Source organism: Acanthaster planci, linkage group LG21 (assembly GCF_054643075.1).
Source record: "Acanthaster planci isolate LZ-2023a linkage group LG21, COTS_SCS, whole genome shotgun sequence".
NCBI lineage: Eukaryota > Metazoa > Echinodermata > Asteroidea > Valvatida > Acanthasteridae > Acanthaster > Acanthaster planci.
In genome coordinates this window covers 379440-395748 of record NC_141797.1, presented here as the reverse complement: position 1 = coordinate 395748, position 16309 = coordinate 379440, and the positions used below count along the sequence as shown (strand labels likewise).

At 39.4% G+C, this 16309-nt stretch overlaps 1 protein-coding gene across 3 annotated transcripts; it reads right to left on the bottom strand.

Moving 5' to 3' along the window:
• Positions 1–89: 89 nt before the first annotated feature.
• Positions 90–15852, bottom strand: plekhf2 (pleckstrin homology and FYVE domain containing 2). 3 transcript variants are annotated; one of them, XM_022240776.2, is made up of 9 exons: positions 15712–15852; positions 13538–13602; positions 10942–11079; positions 10016–10079; positions 8685–8810; positions 7971–8077; positions 7135–7276; positions 5241–5356; positions 90–4986 (listed from the first exon to the last, which is right to left on the bottom strand). In XM_022240776.2, the coding sequence occupies exons 1-9, from the start codon at positions 15725–15727 to the stop codon at positions 4954–4956; spliced, it is 807 nt and encodes a 268-aa protein (XP_022096468.1). In that variant the 5' UTR covers positions 15728–15852; the 3' UTR covers positions 90–4953. The 3 variants fall into 3 exon arrangements, with proteins under 3 accessions (XP_022096468.1, XP_022096467.1, XP_086987326.1); XM_022240775.2 differs by having other exon boundaries at positions 7117–7276; positions 15712–15851; XM_087131200.1 differs by lacking the exon at positions 15712–15852 and adding an exon at positions 15431–15605 and having other exon boundaries at positions 7117–7276.
• Between the last annotated feature and the right edge of the window lie 457 nt (positions 15853–16309).

The following is a 16309-nucleotide window of genomic DNA, read 5'->3' as shown; positions in this document are numbered from 1 at the left end:
ACAAACAGGATATCGAGGATGGTGGAGTGATCAGATATCGTCTTGAATCCAACATGTAACGCACGACAAATATTGAGCACATATTCTGGTTTTTGACATTTTGATAACAATTTTATTTCATAATACAGGGTAATGACCTTCATGCAGAGGTGAACTTTGAACTCCCACAAAACAGGTGTGAAAGGTTGAAAACGAGGCTTATATGTATGTCTGGAGTAGGCTGGTGCCTAGAATAACATCACAATCCCCATTGCTGTATTTGACAGGATGGGCATAACAGGAACATTTATAACACAAAACTGGGTAAATATCTGAATAATAACTGGACATGTCGTCACATTGTGGCATTTATGTGTTGGGGGGTGTTACTGTTCATATTTCATCAAATCACACACTTTGTTCTGAAACAATTAACTCACTGTTAATATACATGTATATGGAAACTGAAAGGAGGATTTCCGTACGTGCTATTCGTTGAAATCGCATAAAGCAACAGTGGCGTATTTTTCTAATTGACCTACAAATGCGGAAATCTTTGTCACAGATGTGAAAGTACAAAAAAATGAAAGGTGGCCATATTACATACAGGTAGAATCACGGAACAAGTTTAAATACAAGCAACTTAGATTCACACAAAAACCCCTCATAAAAACAACTTGGTAGACCTTTTAACATTTCGATCCCTGGAGCCACAGAGGAAAGGGTATATGTATTGAACAACGTACGCTAATATCATGCTTGAAGTCGAGTGTCTGACATAAACAGTTTGAGCTTGAAGACCAACCGCAGGTGGAATGAAAGGTTGTCAGATTTTTGAAATCAAGTTTGCGTTTTGATGAATGACAATACAATTTATTGAAGATTTGACCCCAAATTATAATGCACTACACAGAAATACCGTTGTAAACAAATCACTGCTTGCCTCATAGTTTTCAAATTGAAACTTACCTAAAAGAACAAAAATTGACAAGAAAAAGTGACAAAATGGCCACCAAATGAACGGTTAAATACTTCCCTGCTCTGAATACATGGTTCGGTGATCTTTGTATTCAGGAAAAATCCATGTACACTACTCAAAGCTATGGACCACTTTTTATTTTTGTGTATACTTTTTTACATATTTTATTGCTGAAAATGTGCAATTTGTTTAGGAGCATTATTTTTTATTCCAATGAGAACATCATCTAGACACAAAAAATGAAAGAACTAGACCCCCCCCATGAAAATAAGAAAAAAGTGGTCCTTTTTTGAGTAGTAGCTGTTTATTGTAACTTGTCCTCAAAGTTTTTTCTGAAAGAATTTATCATTTGACTACTAGGCTAAGCAGAAAACCTTCAGTTGAAAGTTAATAGTAACCATATCCTTGTTCTGCTGGTTGCGTATCATGAACATGTTACTCAAAATGATCTCTACATGTCCATGTTTACAACAGGGGAGTCATCAATTAAGCCCCTCCCACAACTTGGTGTAAACAAATTTGATGACCGTGTAATTTCTTGTTATAGGCTTCAGATCCACAAAATCACACATTGCTCATCCAAACCTACATTCAGATCTTTCTTAGAATCTCAATACACAGTTTATTTCGTCCTCAGTCTGACAATTTCATGTCAAGCTGTCTGTCAGTTGACTTGGCGTGATTGATGTTGGTGAGCTTGTAAGCATCGGTATTCCGTTGCCATGACTGCTTGACAAATCTGAATGGGACGTCACATGGGGGGTGGCTAGAGGACTGAACGACAGTGGAACTTTTAATGGAAACAGTAATGGGATACTACACACCAATGGTAGATTCTGCATTACGAGAAAAGGGGGAGGGGCAGCTGGCCTTTACAAAAGGGCGGGGATGCCCTGTTTAGAGATAAAATCTGAATGTACAAGTGTGGCATTTCCGTTTTCAGAGATATTAAATAACCAGTTCAGGGCACAAGATGTTAAACAGGAAACGGTACATGTATATTATTCCGAGGCTAATAAAACAAAACATGCAAACACAAATCTGTCTCTGACAACAGGAATTGCTACGGATCTGGTTGTCTGTGACGGAGATCAGGATATGGCCAACAAAAAGAACGAGTGGGTAACGCATACACTCAGCACCTACAACGATGCTCCTCTATTCAACCGATTACGTTAAATCATTTCAAATAAAAATAAACTTAAAAATAGCACTTAAGGCTAAAGAAAAAGTCTCCTGTTTCTGGTCACGTCGACAAAATAAAAAAGCTCATCTGATAAAATACGATGTCCAAAAGCTGTCAAACTTGCTTGATTGACTGGAATCCTGCTACTGTATAGATTTTAATGTGTTTTAGATAGGGTTATATGTACATTGAAGGAGTCCTTCTAGGACCCTATACATTTAGTTGGGCAATCTTTTTCAGATGTCATTTCTGTATTATACATTTACACCTGGGCACCAGACAAAGCAGGTGGTTTGATGTCTCATGTACATTTACAAGCTGAAAATGCCTTAAATGAAACAGTAAATTGTGAGGGAGCCAGTCTATTTCAGTGTTGCCAATATGTACGCTTGGGCTGGAGATCGCCCATATTTAGGGAAAAAGGGGGGGAAAAACTGCATTGCCGTACCACTTTTGAAGCCAATCCCTGACCAGAAACCGGAGGCTATTCTTTGGGGCCTTATGGATAAAACAAGCCTCACAGCAGATACATGTAGCTAAATTGTTGCTTCTCCAATTACATGTATACAACACACTCAACCCTACTGTACATTACACCTCAATTTAAAACAAGTGAAACTTGTCAATTATTTGGAAAAAAAAAACAAAACATGTGCAACATTATTACTTCAGTTGCAGATGTGACCGGATCCCACAAAATGAGTCATAAGGCCATTGCTGTATTGGAAGTTTGCACCTGAAAGAGGAAAGGGAGGGCTGTTTTTGATGTATCACTGCGTCTGGCATCCTAATGAAATGGACATCATACAAGGGGAAAAGGTTACAGGTTCCTGCTGATTTACATCGGTAAAAATTCCCTACAAGTCCTTCACTTCAAAGTGGCTCCAGCGACTTGTGACTCATTTTGATATATTGGGTCACTACAAGGGGTAACAAATTCAATCAATTTATGTACCTCCGGCTATTAAGCAGTGCAGACATGCAGGCTATATCTTACTTAAAACAATTATTTACAAATTCTCACAAGAGGAATTATTGCAATATATCATACACCACCTTTGTGTTTAGAATCTGTCACTTGTTTTCTTTCCAAGTCACAAGCAGACCAAATGTTGGACAGCAATCGACCAAAGTATTCGAACAAGTCTCGGTTAAATTTACAAAGTTGGCAACAAACTGAAGTGGGGGAAAAAATACGTAGTTTGGCATTTAATACAAAATAATTCACCCTTTTTTCTAATCAACAGAATTCCAAGAACAGAGAATCGAAATCTAAAAATCAAATATTTATCTTACGCATTTTTGATTGAAAAAGTTTCAATTAATTTTCCTTTAAAAACAGTAAACGTACATGTACATTACATACAATAACTTCCAGTTTTACACCAAAAATATTATTTAGAGACTCACTGAAATACATGTTTGGGATTTAGTTCATTTTTTCTGACTTTGCCCCATCTTGTCCTTGATTATTCAATTGAAACAGTGATGGGGTCTTTTGTGTTGGTCTTACGTGAAGTCAGTGCCTACACTGTGGTGTGACGCGGGAATTGCCACAATCTTTGAGGATTATAGTTTACACGTCTCTAAAAGTCACCAGGTGAAATCTGGGCACAGGTAATCTGCCCCAAGCTGAAGTGCGCCCCCAATTGGCGAAAAAAGACAGGTGGTTACAAGGAGGTTCTTGCAAGCTTCTACGTGTATACAAAGACGATACATGATGGAGTAAATTAGTTACACGTACTCGGTATTCAGCATGCTCCGTCTGATGGCGTGCCTACACGGTGAGTACCAAAAGAAACACGCCCTCTTTTGTTCCGCTCGGAGCGGATAGGGTGAACAATGACCGTGAAATGCTTTTGTATAGTTCACTCCAATCGCTTGTGACTTTGCTTCACACCGGATGACTTGAGATGGGACTTCAGATGGACTTAACCTCAACACTGCTTAGAAACACATAACACGTCTGGCTATCTCGTTAGCAAAACAGGCTTTTTCCCCCATGAACTTAACAAAGCAAAATAAACCTACAGAATGTTGAAAAACACCAAGACAGTTCTTTTCTGACCTCAAAACTGTCATATATGAGTATCTCTCTTACATTTACAAGAAACATTGACGCAGTAAACTGAGTTGTGCTCAGACGGTATCAACTTTCTGTAGGGGACTTACAACCAGTCTCATCGTGTCCTCTTACGCATTGTAGAAAACACAATCAGTAAACATTAGTGTCATAAAGGTTATTAAAGTAGCATGTGTTTGGTAGATAACGTTCATTTGTGGTTTGCACAGTTTGTCAAGTGCATCTCTTGTTTGGAAAAAAATATGGCCAAATAGTCAGAAATCGTGAAATGTTAGGTAGTGATTTCACCCACTAAGCCTTGTGATTTCTGTCATTTCATAATTTTCTGACTAAAGAACGACATGTTTCTGGCTAACAATCCAAAGTTTGTTTGCCAAAAAATCTTATTTCTTTTTCCTGCAGTTGGTTTTCCCAAATGAAGGACTGACATATTTTTACACCAAAGGTATTCATTTGCTACATGTACAAACAATTTCTTTCCAGCCTGTAACTATGTGTGGGGTTTTCGTCACGATGGGCACAAAAATATATATTTTACATACATGGATTGAATAAAACAAAGTGTTGGGTATTTTTCTCGTGTATTCAAAATCATACTGACTCTTCAAATCAATGTATAAATACGTAACAAGGATACATATGTGGAATTGTTAGTCACAAAAGCCTTGAGGATGCTGACAACAGAGGGCGCTCTTGGTCTGCAGTGAATATGACCAAGAAAGCCGGCTACTTGTAGTTGCCTTCGTAGAATGTTGGATGCTGGTGTGACAAGAGAAAAACAAAGGTGGATGAATAAAACTCAATTTTGTTGCCAAAAATGACAACTGACAGACTGCTTCTTGAATAATCCCCCTAATAAAACATTGTATAGTCTTCCCTGTCCTAGGCTGAGGTTAGGATAATACGCATGTCTATAAGAAGTGGCTAGCCCACAAGCCAGTGGCTCCAATAGATGAATGTGTAACTATCAAGCCATAGACGTGATTTTCGGACATTACTAAGGCTTTGCTTACCTCGTCTTCAACCGGTGCCATGTCACCAGGCGTCTCGTCTTCATCCTCATCGGTAGACTCGTCTCCTGAGGAGTCGTCCTCATGGCCGTAATTTAAACTGTTGCCTTGGCGTTTGCCTGCATGAAATCCCCAAGATGTACAACATTTCAAGTCATTGAAGAAGATTATTGATGTGATGTTTATCATCAGTTTGGGTCTGGACTTTGGGAAGTGTTGAGGGGTGTCAGAGGATGAGATGGGGCTGGGTTAGCAATAGGGCGTGGCCATGATGGAATATTCAGGTGTCGTTTGTCTTTGAGTTCTAGCTGTGGGGTGTAAATGAGGTCAGCATTGGGTTAGTTTTAATGAGGCAGTATGTGGACTTTGATTGAAGGTATGTTGGGATGTGGGGGAGGTTCAGATGGGCAGGTTGGGAGGGGGGACGGTACCGTAGGGTTGGGATTTGGATGGTTTTTATAGGAAAGGTTGTGAAATCAAGCATACAAATTCATACACCTTCAGCTAGTTTCTAGCCTCGGGTCAAGGGATTCAAATCAGGGAGGAGTATGAGTTACATTGGGTTAGGGTCAGGCTTGGCGAAGGTTTGGAATGTGATGAGCAGTGGAATAGTACCTAAACCCTAACCCTACGTAATACTACAAATTACTACTTGTACTATAATGTAGTACTGAGCGCTGTCGCTTGTAAGAGGACATGACTTCATTGTTCTCAGAAGCCACAAAATACAAAAGATAAGACAATGTACCATACAGTGCTCTGGCACTATGAATGCATGGCTTTATTGTTCTCTGTACGAGTAACAATGGAAGTAACCTAGCCAGAAGTAGTAATCTGTAGTGCTAGGTCCTTCAGGCTCAGACTACTACTTAGTATTTTGTAGTACTGAGTAGTGTAAGTCAAACAATATGCTTGGCGGTTAGGGTTATATAAGCTTTTTGTGAGTTAAATTTGAATAAAATCTGGTACACTGAGTTCTATACATTCACATGGACATAACAATTTGACTTCTCCATACTAAAGACACTGTTGCTATACCTCGTCGTTTGGGGCAAGCTTTTGCTTATAATAAGAGACACCTTGCAACAATATACTGTTTTCAGTGGATAAGAAGAGCACACAGGAACCAGTCTATTCCAGAGATGGTGGTCGCTATGCAAAAGCTTGCCCCGAATCACGAGGATTAGCAACAGTGTCTTTAGTCTGGGCAATTCAACTTATGTCTATGTGCAATCAGATAATGCAGTGTAACAAATTCTATTCAAACCCAACTTGTACAAGGCTCATCGGGTTCTTGCATTGGATAGGGGCACGTGTAGGATATGCTGGGGGCTGGTGGCATTTGGGGTGGGTACGTGTTAGGCGTGAACAAGTTGTACAATACGGGTGATGCACAGTTGCATGTACGTCTCCATGCATTTGTAACACGTTGGCCAATCACAATGCGCGAAATCTGTAAACCCTGTCCCAATGCGCGTTGGGTAGACAGATTTCGCGCACTGTGATTGGCCAACGTGTTGCACTGTTGGAGGCGCTCTTTTGTGAATTGCCCGTACTGGGTGAAAGGGTGAACATGAAGAGCACAGCATGAAATCAGTCAGACATCTGTTATTTGCCAACCACTTTTGGTGTATGTCTTTACCAAAAGCAAAAGTGGTCGGACAAAACATCGGAAGGAAATGTACAGACAGACATCCTGATTGCAAACTAATCTTCAACGGTGTTCTTATCTGGTTTTTGTTTTTATCTGGTTAAGATTGTCTTCTCATGTGACTTTTTCTTATCCGAGGATGGATATGGCAGAATGACACTGATCCGGCTGGTGCGTTTTGTCCGGGACTACTTTCTGGACCCAATTTCATGCAGTGCGGGTGTTTACCATCGGCAGGATTCTTGCCTTGAGCACTCATCTGGCCTGAGGAGAGCTGCTCATAGCAATCGTTGCAAACCCTCTGTGGCTTGACGGATTGCTGAGGCAGCAGGAACTTTTTAGCAGAGCACTGGCCACATACGACCTTACCGCACTTCCGACAGTGATGCTGGGAATTGAACAAGCAGAAATTTGTCATCGTTAGGCAAAGCAAAAAGAAATTGACGTGCTGTGTCTAAATTTTTTTCAAAAAACAGGTGAAGGTGGGGCTATTTGAGTTTTCATTTCAAGATGTCTACCATTCTTTTTTTAAAACCATAAGTGTTTTCACTTGATAAAAAAGCAACAAAGTACACTGGACGAAGGAACTGATCGAGCCTACCGCAAGTACGTAATGTGTGAGGTAATTTCCTCCATTAAATCTGTATCATAAATTAAAACAACGATAACAACAACAAAAACATTCACAGCTGCTCCATGAAGCTTAGTATTCAAAACGACCAAATAAAGACATGTTTGGATATGACATGGTAGATTGCATGATGAGGAAAGGACAGCCTATGGATGTATACTTCATATTTAAGTATCGTGTTTTGGGGTTGACTAATTGTTAAAATATACTTAGGATGCACTGACCTATCCCTGTGTGTGATAGGTTTCTCAGTATCGTTAACCCTATGAAATATTGCAGGTTAACTTAGTTTCAGATTTTGCACATCCCGCGACCATTTATTTATCATGTAGCTGGACAAAATTTCATTTGCTGCTGCTGATACAATTCATCCAAATGATAAATGTACATGTAGGTTCATTGCTTGAAACCCGCCCTCCATATTGAATTCAAACTATTTCTTCTGACTTACCCGCCGATTGAGAGCCGTAAATTTGGATTTCTTACAAAGCATGCAAAGAGGGGCTTCGGAATCTGGCACCCACACAGGACTCAGCTCGGTGGCTGGTTTCTTTCCACCTGGGATATACAGAGAAGTGTCTGTAAGTGTACTTGTACATGGACTTTCCTCTACTCTCCTGTTCTGTAGACTTGAGAAGGCACTGATTGTTCTAAAGGTAATTCATCGTCTGCCTTACTTTGCTATTGTTATCACCGACTGTACATGTACGGAATGAGCGTACCCTTTGCAAAAACTGCATAACTTGGATTTACAAGCTGAAATGTTGCTGTAGGCATATCGTGAACATTCTGACACCAGTTTCGTGAACATCGGACTTGCTGTTTTCACAAAATGTTTATTTTTCTGCAAAGTGTCAGAAGAAATACATACAACAGGTGTCGGTGCCATTTTCTTCAAGTGAGCATAGTGCAACAAAATCATGGAAGGAGTTCAACAGAAACATCATAGATTTACTTATAAGGAGTGACTTAAAGTCCATGCTTAGTTTCAAAAAGATCTAGCATGAGACATGAGTTCTTAGGGTGGGGGGCTGAGTCTCTACCTCTCCGCCCCCATTTAGGCCCCCCCAAAAAACCTTGAAGCTCTTTTAGGCTTAGATCATGAATTAAATGACTTGAACACCTCGGGCTCAGCATGACATGAAAAATAGAAGAAAGTCCTTACTCTTGGCAAGTAGGTCTGAGATACACTTGTTGATGTGGGCCATCCACTCTGATTTCTCTGTTGCCGTGGCAGCGTAAACGGTAAAGGATTTGGTGGCGCTGATAATCTGCCAACCATTTCTGAGATCTGCAGAAACAGAGAAAGACAGACACTCATGTACTTGTAATGTATAGAAGACAAATTTCTTTCTGACCCAATACTGAGGATTATAGTCTGAATTGGTTAACATCTTTGCATTGGGGACAAAGACAGGTAATATGCTGTCATTTATGAGGTTACAATTTACACAAAAGAAAATTTCACATGATCCTTTATACATTTAGCACACAATGCACATGTGCATTGTAAAGGTGTAAAAATGTGCATGTCTATTGCAATGTAAATGTACAGTAATGGGCTAGATTGTGGATAAAGTTGGATTAGAATTCATCATACATGTCCCTCCAAAGATTCGTTTTATAGTCAATGGACAGGAAATTGACCTCAAATGTACATATGCTGAGGAATACATGTATATGTACATTATGCCTACAGTCTTAATGTCATTTTTTGTGAGTGTGTGTTGTTGCTTACAAGTGTATGTTTTCTAGGCTACATGAACCCTGTCCATGCATGCAATCAATTCGTCTGTACCAGGTGTTCGTGCCCCTGTACACATGCACATGTACTTGTACATGAATGTGTGTATTACCTCCATGGATCAATTACTGAACAGGTGGATTTGGCCATCATGCAACTGCATACAAGTGTATGGATGTACATGTACACTGTGTACTTAATGTGTTGTACATAGCATTTTACAGATAAATACGGGTACAGCAACAAGGAAGGATATGTTGAATTATTTCTGAGCTTGTAACTAATCTCCATTGGAGGGCCTGACAGTTTCTTTACCCTCAGGTATTTCATCCACCCCACCTGACTGCTCCTCATTCCGTTCCAAATCAATCCAACAATTTGGATTGCATATGATGGGTTTGAATAGTAGAGATCTGGAACCAGAAATGTGGCCCAACTCAACAAAATGAGTCATAAAACATCAGAGCAGGAATTTTCCCATGATGGAAATCAATAGAAACTCTTAGAACTGTTCCATCAAATACTGGTGAGGTCCATATTTGTTGGGGTACCAGAGTCATACCAAACAAATGGAGCTACATTTCCTGTTTTCAGAGCAAACTAATCCCAATTATCAGGGGAAAAAAGGCCTCAGGATTCCTTTCACAGGATTAGGCCCAAAATGGAATTTTCTTTCCTCAAACTGAGGTACATTTGTAGTTTACTTGTATGTGAATTATCAAGAAGAATTTGGAGATGAAATGAGTACTCACTGCCATCATCCTCAACAGACTTTAACCTGACATCTTCAAGGGGTAGAATGTGCTGGGTGCTGTACTGAAAGAGGAACAGACATTGAACATTTGCACCACCATGAAACGGCTACCAACTCTCTGCTGCTTCTATCTTGTGAGCTCATAGACTGGATACCGTTTGGTCCTCTTATGATCTACAATGTTATAGAGGGACCGGGAATAGACGTACTTACCTCTCAGTGTTCCTAAATTAATAACTTCTGTTATAAAGATTTACAATAACATGGAAAACATGCCTTCAAGCATTAAGCCTTCTGTGAGTTAAATTTGAATAAAATCTGGTACACTGTGTTATCTGATTGCACAGAAACATAACAATTTGAATTCCCCAGACTAAAGACGCTGTTGCTATACCTCGTGAATCGGAGCAAGCTTTTGCATAGCGACCATGTTCTCTGGAATGGACTGGTTCCTTTGTGCCCTTCTCATCCATTGAAAACAGTGTATTGATGCAAGGCGTCTCTTATGTAACTAAACAAAAGTTTGCCCCGAATCACGAAGTACAGCAACAGTGTCATTGTTGTGGAGAATTCACATTATGTTCACGTGAATTTAAGAGCTCAGTGTACCAGATTTTATTCAAATTTAACTCGGAATAGACTTACAGTACTCAAGGCTCTTTCTGACTTTCACTTGGCTTCACTGAGAGGTTTCATAGCGCCCTCTTTCAACTATGCACATGTCCATTACTAACAGAGGCTTAATCCACTCAAGGATTCCCAATCAACATTCAGAAGTTTTGAGCAACAGCAAATTACTAATGCGAAAATTCATGTGACAAAAAAAAATATCTCAGTAACCATTCTCCAAAATGATTTTGACTTGATCTTATTAGGATTGCCTGACCTGTGACTGAAATCAACACCAAAAGAATACACACTTACTTTTTTCTTATTCATTACAATACTGCCGTAGACGAGAAGATCATTAAAAAGGAAGAACTGTCGTGGTTTGGGCTTTTTCCGACAGAGTTTTGTGAGAACTCCTTCACCGACCAGAACACGCCCCGGCGCAAGCAGCATCTGAAGACAAATGACAAACACTGATGAAATCTAAGAACAGAGAACGTGTAAACATGTAAGCACGTTTCAGCCATGCCTAGTGCAGTGTACAGTACATGCATACATGTAGTTGCCTACAACATACATGTGTCACAGGGTGTCCCAGAAAAAAACCAAACCCTGAGGGAAGGGGTTAATATGCCCAAACCATGAGATATGATTATAATGTATGCCCCATACATATGGATGCCCCATTTTCAAGACAATGGTGTTCAGTCATGCATGGCAGGATGGATATCATCAAGATAACATTAGAGAGAATACTGCTTCTATTTTTCGGACATTATAATCATATCTCATGGTTTGGGCATATTAACCTCTTTCATCAGGGTTTGGTTTTTTTCTGGGACACCCTGTATATGTAATGTACATGTCCATTTAGGCATTCAATGCGTTGAGGGTACTATTTCTTTGTTGGGAGAGTTGGGGCCCAGTAGCAGGGACAGAAAGTTGTCTCCAAAGGTTTTGGGCTCATTAAAATCCTCTGGGCAGTTTTGAAGGATTTTGGGAGTTTACGGCTAAATTGTGGCTGATTGCGAAAGGATGTATGATGTCAAGGTCTTCAGTTAGACCCTGCGTTGTTTATGCTCAGCCAAGCACACATTCAGGCCTACATGTAGATGCATCTAAACCATCTCTTCCCCCCACACATTGAAAATTTTCTTTCTTTTAAAGGGATTCAAAGCACCAATGTTGTTAAAACAGAACAACTACTTTCTAGGGTAAGGGGTGGGGCTGAGGATTCCTTTACGACAACAAATTCCATTTTGCCCCAACTGATGTAACCACAGTCTGGTTTTATGTGAATGCTTAAAATGAACCTGAAAAATCCACATACGTACACATGTAAGTACATGTACATGTACATGTACATGTACGCTTGAATGTACACAAACTAATGGTTACCTGGAACTCTGACAAACTCACACAGGAATGCATACATAAAATACGATATGCTACATGTACATGTACTTTTCATCCAACACATTTATGAGCAACGGTCAATATGCTTGGTAGATGCATTTTTTTCTCTGTATTCTAGTGCATGTATTTGGATGAAAGTGTAAAATTCCCAAAAATAATAACTTTGGCACCGGAACTGAAAATGGAAGTCACCTCACGCCATGGCATTGACAAGGTCAACTGGAAATTTGCCAAGTAAGGAGATCATAAATTGATAGCGAAATGGCAGTTGGGATGTGAGCTAAGCTTTGCTGAAATGTGGAAAGAAACCAGCTTGTTTATTTAAGGTTTGTGAGGCACTGTGCCTGTACATCCAACGATCTGAATATTAATCAGAATCAACAAACAAACTGAAAATGATACTTTGCGGTTGGAAAATGAATTCTTTTTCTTTGATGTTTCTAAACTGAAGCATTGAGTTCATACATGTACATACATGTAGCTTTGGCTCCAGAAGTCAGTGATAAACAATGGTAGCATTTTGTGTTTATTTTTATGGGGGTACTATGCCAACACTAAATGTATAGTTCTGGCCACTGTGCATCAATGAGGCGTAGCCATTTCATGTAAATTTTCATGTAATAATATAAAATATCTTTGAACGAACGGTGGCTTCTCATTTGGTACTGGAAATTCATGACAGGGTATCAATACGCTACATTTAACCATGGTAACAGTGCATGAATATGTAAATGTACCATGTAATTACAAACATGTACAGTGTGCTTGATCACCACACTTCATGGTTGAATTCTGTACAAAGTGTGTATTGTTACTGTCGACACAGAACTGACAACCGTTTCATGATTGAGGATTGGTGTCCTGGGAAAGCCTACGGACATGACAGAGAAACTTAGAAAGAAATAGTTACGTGTACACTGCTTCGATGAGATGTCCAAGACTATAATGAGCGCACATGCTGGTCTCAATATAGAGTCATCAGAGGGCTACATGTAAATACGATCCGTAATCAAGCACTAGCGTCTTGTGGTCAAGACTAACAGTACATGTATACGTACCGGTACATTTACATTGTAATGCATACACTGTACACATACATTTGAATCTCTGGTTAATGACATAAAGGCCAACGTACAGTGTACATGTACAACTGTATGTTTACTGTGCATGTATTTTACAGAGAGAAGTACTGGAAAATTCTAAAGTGGAAAAACAGGCATGGTATCTACATGTACATTTATTTGGAAAAAGTTGGACAAGTACCGGTACTTTAACAATGAGCACATTTAACGTTACGCACATCATACATGCATATTTAACAATCTGCTGTTGATTATAGAGGTGCAAAATAATCAGTGACACGTAATCAAAGATCCAATGATGGTGATTGCTACTAGAGTTGTACAAAGCCAAATATTCCAAAAATAGATTCAACGGCAGGCCGAATATTAGGAACACCTACAAGAAAGGAACGATCAATGCTTTTTACATGTACCTGGCCTGAACCGCCGAAGCAAGCCTGAACATGACTGATGCGCTTCTCGTTCGCCTCGCTGTTCACTGCAAAGAAAAGAGACAAACAATATTCAATCTGTCTAATCAATCTGTCTAATCAAATCAGGAAATCCACCACTAGAATCTTGACTTCTCCCACAGAGTTTGGGGGGGGTGTTCAGATTAGTCATTTTATTTTACCAGTTTGTTTTTCGTTTTGCCTCAGTCCATGAAAATATTTTTGACATAGCGTAATTTTACAATGTAAAATATGAATGATTGCATCACTGACTCAAAAATACCAGTAGGCCTAGAGACCTTTTCGAGTTTATTATAAATGATGTATATGAACCTCTCTGTTGTTGGCAGAGGGGCACTGGAGCATTTTTAAAAATATTTTTTGGTGTCCTCCTGCCAGGTGACAGATGAATTTTATGTGCACATGTCCATTCTACATGAAGCTTCACTTAGCCTGTGCATCATGATGGTGCTAGGTCATGTAGGTTGGGTTGGGAATTTAAGTTATTACTGTACGAGTTTCCTTCATCGAGTCTAGAGTCAAGAAGACTGAAAAAGGCCCGTCTGGATATATTTACTTTGCAGGATGGTTGGACTATTACAACTGAGCAACAAAGGTTTGACTTTGGGGAAAAAAAATTATTTTAAATCAGTTTACGATTTCTTTGTTCAGAGATGTAGCCAGTACATTAACATCTCATAGCACTGACAGTCTCCCTTAACACATGTGTCTGTTATAACAGAAACCATTTACTTTGTGCAGGAAAGTGCCTTTTTGCTTATTTTAATCACATGAATAACAAATACATACATGTACAATCTTTTTGGAATGTTTTATATAGAAGATATTTTCACTGCATAAAAAAGTGAAAAGATGCTATCAGAAAAATGTCTCTATCAGAAATCAAGCTTCACATGTCTCTAGGCATGTCTTAGATCCGTAAATAGGGCCCGACAAATACTCCTCCATCGTATACTGGGCCCTGTCCCAATTCATAGGGATTTCTTTCTAAAAGTTTTATTCCGGATATCCTGGGGCATAAACGTAACATCCGCTTGATTTTTTGAGCTGAAATTGCACAAGCATGTTCACTACTTACGGTGTAAACTTTCTGCTTGGTGGCTAATTGCAGAAAACTTGCCATTTTCTCGTTCGGAGGAAAAATGTTTTTTGCCGTTTTCCTACTCCAGACGAATTTTGACAAAACTGACGGCTGTTTCGTCACTTTCGTGTCACGTCACAGAGGGCGAGCCACGCTGCCAATAATTTGCCACAAGCTGTGTGTGACTGGACAGGGAACCAGCCAAAGTTGTTGCACATTAGCTGTGATACACAACAGCCATGATTGTACAGATCTGAACGAAATTCTTAGGTGCTGAAGTCTGGGTGCAAACTAGACAGGTGCTTGTACAGGCTACATGTACCATTACCTAACCAAAAGCAGTCTATGTAATGTACAAGTCAGGCCAAAATTTGTCAAGAGTGGGAAATTGCATAAAAAGCAACATTTTTCCTCCAAAAGAGAATACGGCGAGTTTTCTGCAATTAGCCACCTAGCAAAAAGTTTACCCTGTAGGCCTAAATGTACATGGAAGTAGTGAACGTACCGGGGCAATTTCAGCTCATAAAATCAAGCACATGTTTAGTTATGCCCCCAGATATCCCGGACTAATTTTTCAAAAGAACTCCCTATGAATCAGGATATGGCTTAGTATACGACCGAGGAGTATTCGTCGGGCCCTGTCTAATCAAAAAATGGAGTAAAGACATGTACAGTGTAGTCACACGTGACAGGATGACAACAGCAGTGAGCCAGTGACAAAAATCAAAATGTGCATTGATGGAGTTCAATTACACCACAAACGGGAATATTGCCTTTGACTCAGCGGATGGGAACAACCATGGTACAGCAATGTCAATGCACAGCCCTGTCACGTTGATTGTCGTATGACATGTACATGTACGACTGTCAAGTCAAGATTGGTCATGTAGGTTCTTGGCGCAGACAAACAATGCCCAACGGTCTCCCCCAGAATTGCGAAGACAGAAATGACCACAACACATAAAGGTTTTCACTCCTTCAGTCAGGATATCAGAATCTGTAAAATATTCATTGAAAGTACGCCTCCAACGTAAAGGAAGTTAAAATTACTCACCCAAGCGATCCACCATCTTTACTGTTTGTGTCAATACTTCAAAAAGGAGGCGGTGTAGAGTCTGGTGCCCAGGCACATTTGTATTAAGATTTTATATTAAGAATTATAGGGATATGACCGATACTACTAACTTTTAAAAATTCTACTTTTGAAGAAAAAAGGGCACTCTGACAATTTCAAAAGATATTATGACAATTTTTGAAAGGTGAAATTTGTAACGTTACTTTCAAATGAAAAGATCAAAAGAGAGAAGCCTGAAAAATATGAGTCAGTTGCTTCATGACGTCATTCATTATTTGCTCACTGGGCTTGTTTCCGGAAATTTAAATCCATAGAGTAGCAGGAGGTAACATGAAAATAGACGTTCAAAGAGCCGTTAAATGCCACCTACTTGTATGTCACAAATAATTTATGTGGCACCTAAATAATAATATCTTGACAAGTTTATTTCTGCTTTCCTAGAAAATAATTTTTAATCGAAAATATGTGTAAAACCATCACTATAAAAAGATGCATTGAAATGATTATCAAAGGGTAAAAAAATTAATATTTAAAACAGCCAAGCGTGATATTTCAATGGCCGCCCATTCTAAAGGGA

Coding starts and splice junctions, on each gene's coding strand:
- plekhf2 (XM_022240775.2), bottom strand. Junction 10,080..10,941: donor TTGTAATGAATAAGAAAAAA/GTAAGTGTGTAT, acceptor TTCCTCTTTCAG/TACAGCACCCAGCACATTCT. Junction 5,357..7,116: donor AGGCAAGAATCCTGCCGATG/GTAAACACCCGC, acceptor GATTTCATGCAG/GCAAACGCCAAGGCAACAGT.